Source organism: Elephantulus edwardii, unplaced genomic scaffold, assembly GCF_000299155.1.
Source record: "Elephantulus edwardii isolate Elephantulus edwardi_28Jun2011 unplaced genomic scaffold, EleEdw1.0 scaffold00154, whole genome shotgun sequence".
NCBI lineage: Eukaryota > Metazoa > Chordata > Mammalia > Macroscelidea > Macroscelididae > Elephantulus > Elephantulus edwardii.
In genome coordinates, this window is record NW_006399904.1 from 1,228,957 (window position 1) to 1,248,270 (window position 19,314).

General features: G+C 36.3%; 1 protein-coding gene across 1 annotated transcript in view; it reads right to left on the reverse strand.

Moving 5' to 3' along the window:
- The window catches only part of CSMD1 (CUB and Sushi multiple domains 1), a 2,584,888-nt gene that overhangs the window by 329,584 nt on the left and 2,235,990 nt on the right, over positions 1-19,314 (reverse strand). Inside the window, exon 40 of the mRNA XM_006895025.1 lies at positions 6,641-6,829. Within this exon, the coding sequence (XP_006895087.1) occupies positions 6,641-6,829 (189 nt within the window). The remainder of the gene's footprint in view (positions 1-6,640; positions 6,830-19,314) is intronic.

Consider the following 19,314-nt stretch of genomic DNA (forward strand, 5'->3'; position numbering starts at 1 on the left):
CAGTCCATGGTACACTCAATACTCTTCTCCAGCACCACAGCTCAAAGGCGTCAATTCTCCTTCTATCCTTCCTAGTCATTGTCCAACTCTCTGATGCATTCTATTGCTCTTGCTTGGTATTGGGAAGATGATATCCAACAACATGCTTTTCCTTTACTCCCATACCTGTTGCTAGTAAATGTTATGCTAACTCTGGTTGACCTTATGCATTATGGAATATAACTGTTCCATAACTGTCATTTCTTCTTTTAAATTTCATTTTTTATATTGCAATAATTTCTTGACTGTCATCTTTTACTGTCACTCACACACTCATTACCATTGAGTTGGAATTGACTTATAGCTGCCTGTTATTGCATCTCTGAGGCTGTAAATCACGTGGGAGGAGATTATCCATCTTTCTCCCGAGGAATGACAGATGTTATTTGAACCACCAGAGAGGCATGGCAGTACAGCTCCTTGTGTGCTATGCCAGCAGAGCTCCGGATCTTCCACCAAAGCATCGCTTATTAAACACTATGTTGTAGGTTTGATATTGAAATAGTTTCCTGCAATTTATTGTCATAAATGTCTTCTTAATTTCTAATCTCTAAAAACATTGCAGAGTGGATTATATTTGGGGTAGGGGGTGGGGTTTGGGGAGATGCGGGGGGAATTGTGTACCAATGAGGGAGTTTTTCTTTTGCTTTTCAAGGAGAGGAGCAAAAGGAGGGGGGAGGGGTTTGTTTGTGCGGGGAGAAGGGTGCAACAATGAATGAATGGAATTCCAAAATCTCTGTAGATGTTCATTGAAATGAAAAATAAAGAGACTAATTTAATAAAAAAAACCCTAAGAGTTTAGGTTGCAGTAAATATTATTGTGAAAAGCATAACTATTGAGGTAAAGAAAGTTCTCTAGTTATTTCTATGTGTGATTTTTTAGATAACTTAAAATTATTAAGATCTGTATGGTCAAGGCTGGTGGTTTAAATCTACCAACTGCTTCATGGAAGAAAGATGGGTGATATCCTTCCATGCAATTTACTGTCTCTGAAAACCCAAAGGAGGGTCAGCTATGAGCCAGTTTTGATTCAATGGTATACAACCATAAAAGTATATATTTTCATAATATTCACGAACCAGTATAAACTTCATTGAAAAATATGGAAATACCTAATCTGAACAATTTATTATAGTGAAAGTGACTTTTTTGTTTTTGTCATTGTTACTAAGCACTCCAGAGTGTGTTCCAAAGCGTAAAGCCCTAATGTGAAAATAATGGAAAATTGCCCATTTAAAGAATTCTCACTTTATTCCTGCTTTCATACGTAGCAAATTGCTGTCAAGTAAATAAATTATATTGTCAAATTGATTTCTGCTCATAAAATAGGTCAAATAAACATACTTGTTTCCATGTATGTTAGGCCCTTTAATGTTGTTGTTATGTGCATTCGAGTCACTTGCAACTCATAGTGACCCTATCTATGTACAACAGCCCTAAACTGTATTCTGTCCTGTGCCAAACTCATTGTCTCTGACACACTCATCCCGATTACCCCAGTCACCGAATCAATCCACCTCCTAGAGGGCCTTCCCCTCCTGCACTGTTCCTCCAACCTCCCAAGCATGATGTTCCTCTCCAAGGACCAGTCTTTCCTTACAACATGACCAAAATATGTCAGAAGAAGCCTCAGAATCCTTGCCTCCAAGGAGCAGCCCGGTTTAACCCTCTCTGGGATGAATCCGTTTGTTTTCTTAGCAGTCTACGGTACCCTCAACACTCTTCTCCAACACCAAAACTCAAAGGCATCAATTCTCCTTCTATCCTCCCTAGTCATTGTCCAACTCTGATACATAACAAGTGATTGCAAAGACCATGGTCTGTATCAGATGCACCTTAGTCTCCAGAGAGACACTGTTGCTTTTCAGTACGTTAGAAAAGTCCCTAACAGCAAACTTACCCATTGCAATATGTCTTTAATTTCCTGGCTACTGGTGCCAAGAGTGTTGATTGTGGAGCCAAGCAGACTAAAGCTGTGAACAATCTCAATCTCTTCACCATCTATCCTGATGCTGCCAACTGGTCCAGTGATGAGAATCTTTGTCATCTTGACATTGAGCCTCAATCTCTATTTAAGGCTGCTTTAATACCGTAATAATTTTATTATCTTGTATATTGTTAGGTGTTAACAAGTTGATGCCCATGTTACAATAATTTTATACTGTATTCAACAAAATATTACATGGTCCAGTAATCAGTTGAAGATCAAATAGTTGTGATCCATAGACTTTATAAGATATTTTCAGAAATAGACTAGGCATTTCTTTATAGTCTGAATCTTAGTCTGGAAGCACTATTAAAACCTAGTCTACATTATCTATATCTATTTATCTATCTATCTATCTATCCATACATATCAACACAGAAATTTCCACTCATAGGAGTTCTGGCTATCTTACTGACTACAATGCACTGGCTGGAAGAGTCAAGCCAACTCTTGTGCATGGAATGTGAGCTTCTGTCCTTACATCACCATGCATCTTTTATCTTCTGTTTCATTGTTGTCTAGTAGGAACCAACTCACCTGCATATTTGACCCTCCAGCACTTTAATGGGCTAAACATTAAAAAAAGTAGATCTCCTATCTTTCTCTCATAGAGCCATGTGAACCCCAGAAAGTCATGGCTTTTGGTTTAGTAGCACAACTCTTTCATTAGAGATACCTATACTATGTATACTCATCCATTATAGTGAAGCCATCCTAAAAAATAAAATCAAAATGCACCCATATTTTAAAAGTATAAGTGTACAAACTTTTCCATGAAAAAGGAACACTTAAGTCAACAAATGTTATTATAACTGAGATCTATATTCTTAAGTATTGATGCATATTTAAAAGCATTAAGGTGTACAAATGGGTTGAAAAATTTTGTTATATTCACACAATGGCATATTAAGCAGCACTAAAGAACAACAATTTCATAAAATACTATATAAGATAGGAGACTCTAGAGAGCATTATGCTGAGGAAATTAACTCAGTCTGATAAGGATAAATATTGCATACATCTATTATTGTAAAAATAGAGGGGAAATTGTTAGATGTGTATAAATGTTCAAAAGAGAAGGACAATGGGGAAGTGGTCAGAAAAAAGAAGGATAGAAATTACTAGGTTAGCAGAGTTTATCAAGTGGATAAAAGTTGAAGGAATAATAAAGATTCAATGGGGACTAGAAATGATGAGATAATAATAGGTATAGATCAATAGCAATTGTATAAATTACAATGTATATGAATGATTGTGTCAAACACAATAGTTATGGATTAAAATACTATGTTCACAATAAAAATAGAAAAGACATTAAATTTATAATGCACTAATATTATAAAGTAGTTTTGTAAGTAAATGCATATATATTTTAGAATATAAATACAAATCAAGTTAATTATATTTCAAGATCAATGTTTCGTAATTCTTGTGTCCTAATTTCTGAATTGGTCACTTTTTACCAAACATGCTTGGAAGCTTTTCATAGTATATTCCTTTTTTCACTCTGAGATTTCTATGGTATCTACAAGGTTGTAGTCTTTGAAGACTGTTTTGCACTACAATGATTTTGGTTCAATGGTGCTGTTAGCCTAAAAGTGGTACATCTCCGGTATTTGGAATCCATAGTGACTCAGTGAGAAAAAGAAGGACACTCTTCTCCCAGTTAACTTATGTTGTTGTTGTTGTTATGTGCCATCGAATCTCTTGTGACTCATAGCGACCCTATGCTAACTTATAGCTTCTGAAAATGTGTCGGAGGATCAGTCATAATTCAATCCTAAATTTACAGCAATGAATTTGACTTAGAAAACAGGAACTCACAAATTGAATGAAAGTATCACTTTCTCAAGCAAAAACAATGTTTAAAAATCATTCTCCATGCTTAGTTTGTTTTTTAAAATTTGTGGTGTGAGTTTTATTCTGTTAATGGCTTAATTTATATTGTGCCATTAATATGGAATATATTGTAGTATATTATGTGATATAATTGCAAACAAAGCTTTAAAAACTGTATCATAAAATATATCCTGGGCTATACTATTTCTCTGTTAAGACATTTATTTCTATATTTGTCTTAAAAACAAATGAAATCAAGTTAAATATTGAATTTATGTTTTTACACAAAGTATCTTTCTTAAAAATAAACCTGTGAAAAATTATTTAATAATTTCAAGGTAGTTTATGAATATTCAACCTTACATATTCATAAAAATAGGGCCAAAGTGGATTTTAAGTGCTTTAAAGGTAAACATATGACACATGTGGTGGGTATATAATATATATATTTCGTAATTTTTTAAAATAATTTGACAATATACAATTAAATGTATAAGACTAAAATTTTCAAACGTATAGCTAAAGCTTGAGGGTATTTTGTAGTTATTTTTATAATATTACTGTTTGTAAAACTTCAAGGATAGAAATAGACTTTAAAAACTTCTGAAGACTATGTATGTGTGTGTAAGTGAATGTTTTAACTTCTTCAAGAGAAATTCAAATACAGCTAGATTTCTTTCCTTTTTTCTCCATGGGGTATAAGTATTTTGCATTTCAAAGGTCTGCAGAGTTGGTAATTTCATTTTTTTTTTATTTAAAGGTACTGTATTATAATGTTAGAAGAATAGGTATGTATTAACTTTTCTGCTTCACATGCATTCTTTATAAAGAAAATACTTGACTTATTTATTCTAACTTGATATTCCAAATTTTTCTAATGAGTAATGAAAATTTTGGTAGCCACAAATAATTAGTAAGTACTAACTTTTCCTCATAAGAGATACACTGAAAGATTCTCTCAAAACATCAAATAGAAAAAACAATTTGTCTCTGAAAAATTTTAAGGTAACAGATTGTTAATGAATATTTGTTAAGCATGAATTCTTCCACCTCAACTCTCCAGTAGCCTAACTTCCCAAATCTAAGAAAAGCCTGTCATCAGACACTAAAAAACTGCATTTCATTTTCCCATCAAGACTTAATAATATTCCAAGCATTTGTTTAATCTGTCTTTTATTGTAATGTTCTCTGCTCCAGAGTAGCAAAATGATACACCAAAATCTTGGATACATTTTTAATTTTAAAAAATATATAAAAATATGTGACTTATAAATTTTAAAACAACAAAAACTAGGGGAAAATTAATAACACTTTTTATCGGCCTCTACCTGAACAACTTAATGCAACCACAGAAATGCAACATTTTGCTAGATTAATAAAGATTTCCACAATTCTTCTGTAAATATACTACACCTTTTATATGTATAATAATTTATACATACAATTAGTATAATACTTTCTTTTTGCCTGAATTTGCATCATAAACATTTATGTTTGTTATTTTTTTTATCTTTTTAATAGTCTCAGGTCAAACACTGTTTCTTTTTGTTGTATTTTTTTTATTTTTATCATCTGGTATATATATCTGCATTTCATTGACTATGCAAAGGCATTTGACTGTTTGGACCATAACAAACTGTGGCTGAATCTGAGAAGAATGGGAATCCCAGAACACTTGATTGTGCTAATATGAAACCTATACTTGGACCAAGAGGCAGTCGTCAGAACAGAGCAAGGAAACACTGCATGGTTCAAAATTAGGAAGGGTGTATGCTAGGGATGTGTCCTATCTCCATACCTTTTCAACCTGTATGCAGAACAGATTATCCAGGAGGCTGGACTCTATGAGTAGAAATGTGGAGTCAAGATTGGTGGAAGATCTATCAACAATCTGTGTTATGCAGATGACACAAACCTGCTTGCTGAAACTGAGGAGGACCAGAAACTCTTGCTGCAAAAGGTCAAGGACTGCAGCCTTCAGTATGGATTGAGGCTCAATGTCAAGAAGACAAAGATTCTTACCACTGGACCAATTGGTAGCATCAAGATTGATGATGAAGAGAGTGAGATTGTTAACAACTTTAGTCTGCTTGGTCCCACGGTCAGCACTCTAGGCACCAGTAGCCAGGAAACTAGAAGATGAATTGCAATGAGAAATTCTGCTGCTAGTGATCTTTCCAAAGTTCTGAAGAGCTATGGTGTCTCACTGGAGACTAAGGTGCATCCGACAAGGCCATGGTCTTTGCAATCACTTGTTATGCATCATAGAGTTGGACAATGACTAGGTAGGATAGAAGAATTGATGCCTTTGAGCTGTGGTGCTGGAGAAGAGTGTTGAGGGTACCATGGATTGCTACGAAAACAAACAGATTCATCCTGCAGAGGGTTAAACCGGGCTGCTCCTTGGAAGCAAGGATTCTGAGGGACCGGTCCTTGGAGAGGGACATGATGCTTGGGCAGGTGGAGGGACAGTGCAGGACAGGAAGGCCCTCTATGAGGTGGATTGATTCAGTGACTGGGGTAATCAGATGGGTGTGTCGGAGACAGTGTGATTGGCACAGGACAGAGTACGGTTTAGGGCGGCTGTTGTACAAAGAGTCATTATGAGTCTCAAGCAACTCGATGGCACATAACAAATACACACACACACACATTTCTGAAGTACCAAGTCCTCAACAGGTTCTCAATAAGCATTTAAAAATAAATTAATAAATCCTTCAAGATGCTTATTAAATATTCATTGCATTTTTATATATTAAAAAATATTAACCTACCATCACATCTTGGAAAAGGATAGTTCCAGTTTCTATTGATTCCATGCTGACAAGTGAGGACAGAATGACCTATTAAAATGTATCCTGGATAGCACTCAAAAGATATTGATTGTCCCACACTGTAATCTGAGTTGATCATATATCCATTTTGAAATGGTGGAGGATCTGGGCAGTTCTGTAATTCATAGGCTGAAAGAAACAAACAGACAAAATCATGTTCATATATAAGGTGAACATAGTCTAAATTTAGAGAAAAAGTCATTCTATCACATTTGTCTTTTTAAAAACATTTAAAAATATTTTTTAAGTTGTCAATTACTATCATTACAGAGGAAAACAGGAATGAATTAATATTAGTAATCTGACTATAATAATTTGCATTTGATGACTCTGCCCTGTATCTTTCACAGGTAAGATAGCACATATCAACAGGAATTTGTCCAGCTGGAAATAAAGGAGGAAGCTTCAATGATTTAGATCCTCCCAGAAGAGCTGTGGGTGAGCATTAACATTACTGGTAAGTATATTCATTTTCTCCTGGACACAACAGCCTACTATTTGGTCCTAAAAGCCTTCTGAGGTCCCAAATCTTCTCACTATTTCTTAATTGTTGGAATTGACAGAAAACCTTTTTAGCAGTTCCTTACTTCACCTCTGCCTTGCATGCGGACTTCCAAGCTATAAAACAACCCAGTGGTAGATGGAATTTGGCACAGGACTTAAGAGTAATAAATGACATAGTTGAGCCTCTACATCTTGTGGTTTCTAACCTTTATACTATAATAGACAAAGTACTAGTCAATAAGCCTTTTATTTTAAGAACTACCTTCCCTCTGTAATTTGATTTGTGCCACTGTTAGAACCTCTACTTGGAATAATATTGCTTTTAATTTTTTACTCATGTACTTTTAACTTGCTAGCTAAATTTGTGTCTTCTAGGCTGCAATAGTTCCATGATACAGCTTCAAGGATATGAACATGTATGGCTAAACACAATTGATAACAGTACATCTAAATTCCAAAATCAATCTCCACAATAGTATACATGTTTCCTATTGCTAAAGGAACCCTTTAGAGTAGTGAGAGAAGATCTTCACCTTGAAACATACAACATCCTTTTTTAGCAGGAAGTAGCTAAGAGAATATTCTGTCTCCTTTTCCTTATGAATCAGGGTGAAGACTCTCTCAGGGAGGAGTGATAGGGGATGGCAAAGGATACACTGAAAAAGAAGATTAATCAGAACTGGCTTTGACAAGCACTGTGGCAATAGGATGATTAAAACAGACTTTCAAGGGGGGTGGAAAGAGGAACAAACTGGGGGGTAGAGAAAATAGTGCAACAATGAATGAATGGAAATCCAAAATCTCTGTAAATGTTCATTAAATATTATAAAATTTAATAAAAAATAAAAAATTTTAAAAACCCAGGAATTTGACAGTTCCTAATTTCTTTGAAAATAAAGTATGAAGTGTGAATTTATTCTATGATTTTTCTCTAAATGAAATTAACAATAATAAACAAAAACACCAATCCTTCCTCCCATGTAATAAAAAATGAATGCTTAAATACATGATGACAATATGTCTAGTAATTACCTTTTAATTTAAAAGACAAGTGTGTGTTGCGGTGTGTGTGTGTGTGTGTGTGTGTGTGTGTGTGTGTGTGTGTGTAGATAGATAGATAGATAGAGTAAAAGAACAATGTACTATCACCATTTCTGAAAGCAGCTTTAGTGGTCTAGTCTTAGGGAAATGAACAGCTAAATCAAAAGTAACATCTCTCTGATGTTTCAGATTCACCAGGATCATGATCAGATCAGGAGGACAAGAGATAGGCAATCTCATCCAGTGTAATTCATAGCCTGAGAATCTCATTGGAAGGTCAGCTATGACTCAGTTCTGCACAGTAAAGAATTAAAGTTCTCTGTTTATAACTAAGGAGTGTGCAATAGTTTTACTGTGGTTTGACTATTTGATGACTTAATACAAATAAAATATGAAAAACATATTCCATTTTCTTTATCTACCCTATTACCTTCCCCTTCCAACTCCTACCTGCTGCACGAGGAGAGAAAAGGAGGGGGGAAAGCCCCAGATTATGAAACTAGTAATTACCATCATACATATTTTCATAAACTATATTTTACTGCATTTACTTTTTTGAGTGCTCTAAATTTTAGGAAAACTCATACTGTTATTTGATCATTCAGGGAGTTAATCATAGAGTACTAAGAGTTAACTAATTCATAAATCAAGTATAATCTCTGGCTTTATAACATCTTTCACCTAAATATATATATATATATATATAATTTCTTTCCTACTCTAGTGGATAGAAGCCCTGGTGAGACAAAAAGTTAAGTGCTTGGCTAGTACCAAAATAATATTGATGTTTCAAACTCACTAACAGCTCAATGGGTGAAAAGTGCTGGTGATCTTTCCTGTAAGAGTTCTATCCTAGGGAAAAAAAACCTATTGAACAGCTTCACTCTGCCCTTTAGGGTCACTATAAATTGGAATCAACTCCACAGCAACTCACATAACAACTTTGGTGGAGGGGACATGCATAATTTAAAATTACAAAAGATCACCACAACAACTTCATTTTTAAGGCACTCTTTTATATATAAAGATGACTAAGAATTCATTTTTAACATAATAACAAGGCAAATTTGTTACCAAACAAGTAAGGATGAAACAGTCTCAGTTTTTTCTGTAATATATTCCTGCTAAAAACAGATAAGTAACCCTCAGAACAACACTAACCACAATCAGTTTTGAAAGAACACAAGTCCACCCATTAGCCTCTTTACAATCAACTGAAAATAGAGCACTGAAATGAAGTTAACTGTTGAAGAGACCTTTTTATGTGGACAATCAGTAAAGAAAGGGAACTACAGTGAAAGGTATTTAACCAGGCGATATCTATGACTAATAAATAATTTTTTATTTTTAAATGAAACATTGAAAAATTAAATATATTATTTATTCCAGGATTATCTCAGAGTTTAGATGTTATATTTATCCATTAATTACCTGAAATTAAAGAAGATAGAAGACAATAAGGGACTTAAAATCAATGGAACAACATGGTGGCATAGGCATAATTGATAGACTTATGATAATGTATAAGATAAAGGATTATTAAATATATCATTAATGCTAAGGTAACAGCATACATAATTTGAGCATAGCCAGAAATTATTTTAGAGGCATATAAAATTCAGTATTTAAAATGCCCTGTATGCCTCTTTTAAGATGGATTTTACTATTAAGTTAATGTAAGATATATATGGAGATATATTACGCAAAAACTATTAGAAGTTGTGGTATGCTGTTGATTTGAACCACTCATAGCTGACCCTCCAGTGGGTTTTCAGAGATAGTTTATCACACAGAAGTTTGCCCATCCTTCTTCCATGGAGCAGCTGGTGGACTAAAACCATGTGCCTTTGGGATTGCTGCACAGCTTCTTAATACTAAGCCACCAGAGAATACATTTTGAAAGAACAATGCAGTTGTTGATTGGAGCCTCTGTTAGTTTCTTAAGGTTACTGGACAAAAAATATAAGAGGAGCTACAGACTAGTTGGATTATAACAGCAGAGATACATTCTCTCCCACAAAGCATCTATATACTGTCTCTAAATAAGAATTGGAGGAAGACTCACCACCAGTCTGCATTATGCAGATGGTACAACCTTTCTTGTGAAAACTGAGGAGGACTTAAAGTATTTGCTGCAGAAGCTCAAGGACTGGTGTCTTCAATATGAATTGAAGCTCAACATCAAGAAAACAAACATTCTTACCACTGAGCCAATTGACAACAACACGTACATGGAAAAGAGATTGAGATTGGTAACAATTTAATCTTGTTTAGATCTACGATCAGCACTCTTGGCACCAGCAGTCATGAAATCAAAAGATGAATTGTATTGGGAAAGTCTGTTGTTAGGGATCACTCCAGAGTCTGAAGAGCAATGAAGCCCGTCTAGAGACTAAAGTGCTCCTGATCTTCAAAATTACTACTATACATCAAAGAGCTGGATAATGGCTAAGCATGACAGAAGAATTTAATCCTTTGAGTTGTGGTGCTGGAGAAGAATACTGAACATAATGTGGACTGCTAAGAGAACAAACAGGTCTGCCCGGGTTGCTACTAGGTTTTTAAGTTCTTTCACACATACTTTGGGTATGTTGCCAGGTGGGACTAGTATCTGGAGGAGATTATACTTGGAAGGATGGAAGATCAGCACAGTAGAGGAAGGCCCTGAATGAGATGAATTGATAAAGTAACTAGGGTAATGAGGGTAAGTGTGGCAGAGACAATAAGATTGGCTCAACGAAATAAGGCAGAGTTTAGAGCTTTTATTCATCTGGTCCCTTTGAGTCAAGATGACAGGATGACACATGAAAATCAGAACAAGAACCTCAGGAGGGTTGAAATCAGGAAGACAAAAATAAACAAATGCTAGTGGGGTCGAGGAGGGGTGAGAAGAGCATTCTGAGATCCCTTGACATTGTCTCTTGAGTAAACATTGGCAATATTGTCTCTAGTGCCACCTCTTCTAAACCCAGCTTTAATTTCTGATAGTTCTCTGTTAATGATTATTCCAGTCATTTCTGCATGATCTTTAGTGTGATTTTGCTAGTGTGTGATATTAGTGATATTGTGTGATAATTTCCAGACTCAATAGGGTCACCTCTTAATAAGAGTAAATATGAGAATCTCTTCCAGTCAGTGCAAGCAGTTGTCCTCCAGATGTCTTGGCACAACTTGGCACAAATGTATACATTATACAGTATAACATTTTATAATTGAAGTTGTAATATGATGGTGTCAACTACAAATCAAAGCAAGCCTATGAACGACAAATCTGAATCTTGCATTATCTTACGTCGTCCTCTTTATCTCTAATATACTCAAGCCCCTTGTTACAGTCACTGTGTCAATATATCTCATCCAGGGTCTTCCTTTCTCTGACCACCCACTTTTCCTAGCACGATGACTTTTTCTAAGATCTGGCCCCTCCTGATAACATGCACAAAATACATGAGACAAAGGTTAACTATCTTCGTTTCAAAGGACCAGCATCATTTTGTTTCTTTTCAAACTGATTGGTTTGTTCTTTTGACAGTCCATGGGATATTCAGTACTCCCCTCCGAAATCACAATTAAAGGGGCTTATTCTTCTGTCATTTTTTTAAATTGTCACACTTTCAGAAGCAAAACAAGCAATTGAAAAGACCATGCTACATTAGTCTTGAATTGGACATTGTTGCTCTTTAGCACTTCAGAGAAATCGTTGCAGAAATTCTTTTCCCAATGTAACAGGTCTTTTGATTTCTTGACTAATCTTTACATGGATTTTGATGGCGAATCCAAGTAAAATTAAATCAGTATCCACTATAATTTTTCTCTATCATGTATGCCCTATTGGTTTAGTGATGAAGACTGTTTTCTTGACAATGAAACAGAAAAGACTGTTGAAGTTAAGCATTCTTATTAACTCAATACTATTATTTGAAACATCCTCTTAATAATTCTTTTAATAGATTAATTTTAATAGAAAATATTAAAAATAATTTCCTCATTATAAAGTAAATTTCCTGTTGCTGCTTTTTCAGTAAAGCTACATTTTATTATGGTATTAAAGAGATAATTAGCAGAAGAACTCTATGTAAGAATTAATTTCAGAACAATAAGCATTATAAGAACAATTGTTATTAATGAATTTCAAAGCACCAAGAATCATTTGCAGATGAAAAGTCTAAGCTGGAATTTTGTGAAAATGGAATTTGAAATGTAGCACCAATTGGCATATTCCAAGAAACAGACACTGCCCTGGATGCATTCACCAAATTTTGTACCAAGAAATCTGGAGGACATCTACTGGCCAACTGATTTCAGAAGATCTGTATTTGTTCCCAATTCAAAGAAAGGTGACCCAAAAGAGTGAGGAAATTATTAAACAAAGTCGTTAATATTACATACAAGGTAGATTCAGCTGAAAATTATCCAAAACCAACTTGAACTTTCAGATGTGCAGGCTGGGTTTAGAAGAGGCTGTGAGGCTAGGGTCATTATAGCCAACATCAGATGGATCTTGGCTGAAAGCAGATAGTACCAGAGGAATGTCTATCTGTGTTTCATCGACTATGCAAAGGCATTTGACTGTGTGGATCACACCAAACTGTGACTAACCTGGAGGATTATGGGATTCTCAGAACACTTGATTGTGTTTATGCAAAACCTATATTTGAACCAGGAGGCAGTCATCAGAACAGAGGAAGGAAATACTTCCTACTTCCTGGTTTGAAATCAGGGTTGGGTCCTATCTCCATAGCTTTTCAATCTATATGTAAACAGATCATCCAGGAGGCTGGGCTCTATGAGGAGAAATGTAGCATCAGGATTGGAGAAAGGCTAAACAACAAGTTGTGTTTTGTAGATGACACAACGTTGCTTGCTGAAACCTAGAGGGACCGCTGAAACCTAAGAGGACCTGAAGTGCTTGCTGTAGAAAGTCAAGGACTGTAGTCTTAGAAATGGATTCACACAATATAAACAAAGATTCTTAACACTGGGCCAATTTGTAGCATCATGATAGACAGTGACAAGGTTGAGATTGTTAACAGTTTCAGTTTGTTTGAATGAGTGAATTGACACAGTGACAAGGGTGATGGGGGTAAGCGTGTTGGAGGTGGTGAGATTGGCTCAAGATAGAATAGGGTCAGAGATATTGTACCTAGGGTCACTATGAGTCACAGTCAACTCGATGACACATAACAGCAAAAGCAAACTATTTGCAGATTTGTGAAAAAAGACTAAACATATCTATGCTTGAGAATCCTTGGTAGCATAGTGGGTAAGCACTTGTTTGCTGACAGAGAATTAAGGCCATTAGCCACTCTGTGGAAGAAAGACATAGCAGTCACATCCTGCAAGAATCTAGCCACTCTGTGGAAGAAAGACATAGCAGTCACATCCTGTAAGAGTCTTTGTCTTATATACTGTGTTGTTGTTGTTATGTGCCGTTGAGTCGTTTCCGACTCATAGTGACCCTATGCACAACAGCCCTAAACCCTGCTCTATCCTGCGCCAACCACACCGCCTCTGACACACCCATCCCGATTACCCCAGTCACCGAATCAATCCATCTCATAGAGGGTCTTCCCCTCCTGCGCTGTTCCTCCACCCTCCCAAGCATGATGTCCCTCTCCAAGGACCCGTCCCTCCTGGCAACATGTCCAAAGTATGTCAGACGAAGCACCAGAATCCTTGCCTCCAAGGAGTAGGTTGGTTTAATCTTCTCCAAGATGAATCTGTTTGTTTTCCTGGCAGTCCATGGTACATTCAGTACTCTTCTCCAGCACCACAGCTCAAAAGCATCCACTCTCCTTCTGTCCTCCCTAGTCATTGTCCAACTCTCTGATACATAACAAGCGATTGCAAATACCATGGCCTGTATCAGGCGCACCTTAGTCTCCAGAGAGACACTGTTGCTCCTTAGTGCCTTAGAGAGGTCCCTAACAGTAGACTTTCCCATCGAGATACGCTTTTTGATTTCCTGACTGCTGGTGCTAAGAGTGTTGACTGTGGAGCCGAGCAAACTGAAGCTGTGAACACTCTCAATCTCTTCGTCAGTATCTGAATTAATTAGAATACAGTTGCAGGGAAACACTACTTCTGGATGTTGGATCCTGCTAAAACTCGAGGTTCTAGCAAGTCTAGGTTGGACTCAAACCCTGTCCATCCTTGGGCCTGAGAGCTGCAGGCACTCAGGTCTTGTGTGGATTACAGCCATTAAAGATCTAGTTGTATCATCATCATGATATTAATACCCTCATCCAGGATGTTATCCCACTATGCCAGGTACAGGCCTCTGTTGAAAGGCTCTAGTGCCCATCTTGACATGCTACCATGGTCCACAGCTGAAATTTGGACCATGATATTGATATGCCTGATTTGCTGTTAACTCTATAACACTTATCTCTCAGTTTGTTGTTTTGGGGAATGAACTGCAATTAGTTAATTACTTTATAGCTTATGTGTGTGTATACTTGCTATATATATGTGCTTATTAGTACAGATCTTATCTGTCAGTTTGACCTATTAGAATAAATTGTGGGTGGCTGTGATACTGGAAGTTATGTCACCACCAGTGTGTTAATTGCCAAAAATTCACCCTTGGTGGAAAAATTTCAAATCTACAAAATTAAGACAGTCTACCAAGCAGAATTGGCCATGCAATTCAGATATAACAGATCTCTGGAAAGCCAATGAACAATAGAAGGACTAGAGCAGCTATAGTAACAACTAAGCAGGAAACCCAGATCCAAAGTCAATCCAAATGAGGAGAAATAGTTACAAACATCCATTAATAATTGGTATATGGAATGTATGAAGTATGAATATAGGAAAACTGCTGTAGATATTGTTGTTGTTCTTAGGCTCTCTTAAGAACAATTCATAACACCCTATGAACAACAGATATGAATCCTACCCTATCCTATCCTGTCCTATCCTATCCTATCCTATCCTATCCTATTCATCCTGATCATGTCTGACACATTTAAGTCCATTTACTGCTGTCAACATGTATATCCATCTCATTGAAGGTCTCCTTCTCCTTCTCTGACTCTGCACCTTTGCCAGTATAGCGTCTACTAGCAACATGCCTAAAGTATGTGTGATCAAACTTTGCCATACTTGCCTCCAATGAGAACTCTGGCAGTATTTTTCCAAGACATATCTGCTTGTTCGTTTGCCAGTCCATAGGATTTTCAATGCTCTTTTTCAACACCATAACCCAAAGGCTTCAATCCTTCTTATGTAATTCTTACTCACTGTCCATTTATCAGACATATAGCAAGTGACTGAAAAGAGCATGGCCAGAATCGAGTTATCAGTAATCCAGAGAGTCCCCTAAGGAAAGGCTTGTCCAGTACAATATATCTCCTAAACTCTTGATGGCTGGTATTAAGAGCTTTGACTGTGGATCAAAGTAAAATTAAATCATTGATAATTTCAAACTTTCCTCCATCTATCACGTTGTTCCTTTTCAGTCCAATGGTGAGGATTTTTGGCTTCTTAATGGTGAGATATAACCAATACTCAAGGTTATAGTTCTTGAACTTCTGCAGCAAGTGTTTCATGTTCTCACTTTGAATAAGCAAGGTTGTACCATCTGCATAAGACATGTTGTTGATGAGTTTTGCTTTTCTTTTGATGGTACATTCTTCTTCATATAATCCAGCTTCTCAAATGTTTTACTCAGCATACAGGATGAATAGGTATGGAAAAAGGATCCCATCCTGATGCACACACTTCCAGATTTCAAACCATTCAGCGTTCCCTAGCTCCATTTGAACAACAGCTTCTTGGTCTAGGTCTAGGTTTCATAAGCATAATTGAGTGTTCTGGGAGTCAGTCCCATTCTTCTCAATGTTAAGTCATAATTTATAATTATCCACACAGTTAAATGCCTTTACATAATTGATAAAAAAACCAAACAGATATTATTTTTTGTGTGTTCTCTGTTTTAAGCTAGGATCTATATAATCCCAGCAATGATACCCCTGGTGCCATAGCCTCTACTAAATTCAGCTTGAATTATGACAGTTCTTTCTCAGTTTACTGTTCTGGTCCATTTTTATAATCTTAGCAATATTTTGTTTGCATGTGGATTTCATGATATTGTTTGATATTTTGTACATTCTGCTGGATCAACTTTCTTGGGAAAAGGAGAAATATGGATCTTTTCCAATCAGCTGGCCAAGCAGCTAACCTTCAAATTTTCTGACATAGACTGTGGAACTCACCCAGGGCTGTACCTGTCACTTAAAACTTAACAGTTGGTATTACATCAATTTCTGGAGTCTAATTTTTTAACAGTGTCTTTGGTGCAGCTTAAATATAGTCCCTCTGTGCCACTGGTGCTTGATCATATGCTACCGCCTAAACTGTGTCAGGCAACTCTTTTGATACAGTGATTCTATATATTTGTTCTATCTTCTTTTGCTGCATTCTATATCAATCAAAACTTTGCCCATGTCAGCTAGGGATGTAATAGCTGAAGTTAGATAAATCTTAGCTGAAAGCAAAGAGTATCAGAGAAATATCTATCTATGTTTAGTTAACGATGCAAAAGCATTTGACTATGTTTGTTGTGGATCACAACAAACTGTGGCTGACTCTGAGAAGAATGGGAATCCAGAACATGTGATTGTGCTTTTGAGAAACCTATACTTGGGCCAGGAGGCAGTCATCAGAACAGAGCAAGGAGACACTGCATGGTTCAAAATGGAAAAGGGTGTAGGTCAGTGATGTATTCTGTCTCCGTATCTCTTCAATCTACATGCAGAACAGATTATCTGGGAGGTTGGGCTGTATGAGGAGAAGTGTGGCATCAGGACTGAGGAAGATTCATCAACAACCTCCATTATGCAGATGTCACAACCCTGCTTGCTGAAAGTGACGAAGACCTGAAGTAATTGCTACAGAAGATCAAGGACTGCAGCTTTCAATACAGATTAAAACTCAACATGAAGAAAACAAAGATTCTCACAACTGAGCCCAAGTGGCAGCATCAGGATAGATGGTGAAGAGATTCAAATCGTTAATAATTTTAGTTTGCTTGGCTCCACAATCAACACTCTTGTTACCAGCAGCAAGGAAATCAAAAGATGAAACTTTGTCTGTCAGGGACCTCTCCAAAGTACTGAAGAGCAACAATGTCAGTCTGGAGACTAAGGTGCACCTGATGCAGGCCATAGTCTTTGCAATTGCTTGCTATACATCACAGAGCTAGAGAATGACAAGGTATGATGGAGAATTGATGCCTTTGAGCTGTGGCACTGGAGAAGAATTTTAAATATACCATGGACTGCCAGGAGAATAAACCAGTTTGCCCTAGAAAGGGTGAAGCCATCTTGCTCCTTGGAGGCAATGATCTGAGGCTTCATCTGACATACTTTGGGCATGTTTCAAGGAGGGACCAGTCTTTAGAGAGGGGCATCATATTTGGAAGGATGGAGGGATAGACATAGAGGGAGACCACTGATAAGATGGATTGATTCAGTGACTGGGATATGAGCATAGGCATGTCAGAAACAACAAAGTTAGCAAAGGATAGAGCAGGTTTCAGGGTTGTTGTACATAAGGTCATTATGAGTGGCAAGCAACTTAATAGCACATAACAACAACAACAACATTTTTAAGTACTGTAACCCAAGGCTTGACTTTACCAGTTTTTCAACTTTTAAATGCCAAGAAATTTCTTCCTATTTTATTCTCCAGGTTACACATTCCGTTACTTTGTTTGTCTTCTCAGTCAGCCCTTTGAAATGTTTCGGCTCCTCTCTTTTACTTTGGCATTTTGATCCTTTTGTTTTGACTTCTCTATGTCCTAGAACCATTTTCAGAGTCTCTTCTGGAATCCATTTTGTTGTTGCTTTTCCTCTTCCACCTATGTAAAGATTTTTCATTCTCTTTATAGATGACCTCTTTGATTTTACCAATTAACATATCTGGCTTTAATAATTAGTGTTCAATGCCTGAAACCTATTCAGGAGATGATTTTTAAATTTATGTGGTATATACTCAAGATTATATTTTTGTTCTTGTGGATTTTTGTCTAAGATGAAATGGGACACAAGATAGCAAATTCTCGGCATTAGTGAGATGAGATGGACCTGTATTAGCCACTTTGAATCAGAAAATAACATAGTCTACTATGGTGGGAATGAAAAATGAAAGAAAAATTGTTTTAATTTATAGTTTAAAAAACAATTACAAGTTCTATCCTAAAGTACAACGTTGTAAATGCTAGAATATTACCAACACTCATGCAAGGAAGATTTATTAATATTACTATCATTCAACCAACAGCAAAAGCTAAAGAGGAGGAAACTGATGATTTTTACCAAAGTTTACTGTCTAACATTGACCAAACATGCAATCGATGTATACTGATTATAACTGATGAGTGAAATGCAAAAGTTTGAAAAATGAGGTAGCTGGGAAAGTGGTAATTGAAAAGGACGTACTTGGTGACAGAAGGTGACCATAAAAGAGCCAGAAATAAAATGATCAAATATCATATGTTCAAAGATTTATTCATCACTAATACCTTTAGAAACACAAAACTTTGCACATGGAACTCATCTGATGGGCTTCACAGTAATCAGACTGACTACATCTATGGAAGAAATCATTGAAGAAGCTCAATATCAGCAGTCCAAACCAGATCAGGTACTGATTATGGAACTGACCGTTAATTACTCAAGTGCAAGTTCAAATTGAAACTAAAGGAAATGAAACAATTTTCACAGGAACCAAAAACTCTGAAGATTGCACTGGAGTGGAGAGAAGCCAAATCACAAGGAATAATTCAAGATACTAAAGAGCTGAACTGAAGATTTGAAAACGCAGCATGACATGGTAAAGCAAAATATTATAATGAAACAATGTCCAAGGAGTTGGATTCAGAAAATCAAAAGGCTGAATTCACTCAGCATTTCTTAAGCTCAAGGAACTGAAGAAAAAATTCAAACATTCAAGTTGCTGTAATCAAGGATGCCTTAGGCAGAATATTAAATGATCTAGGAAGTATTAAAAGAAGATGGAAATAATATACCGAGTCACTGTATCAAAAGGAATTGGCAGACACA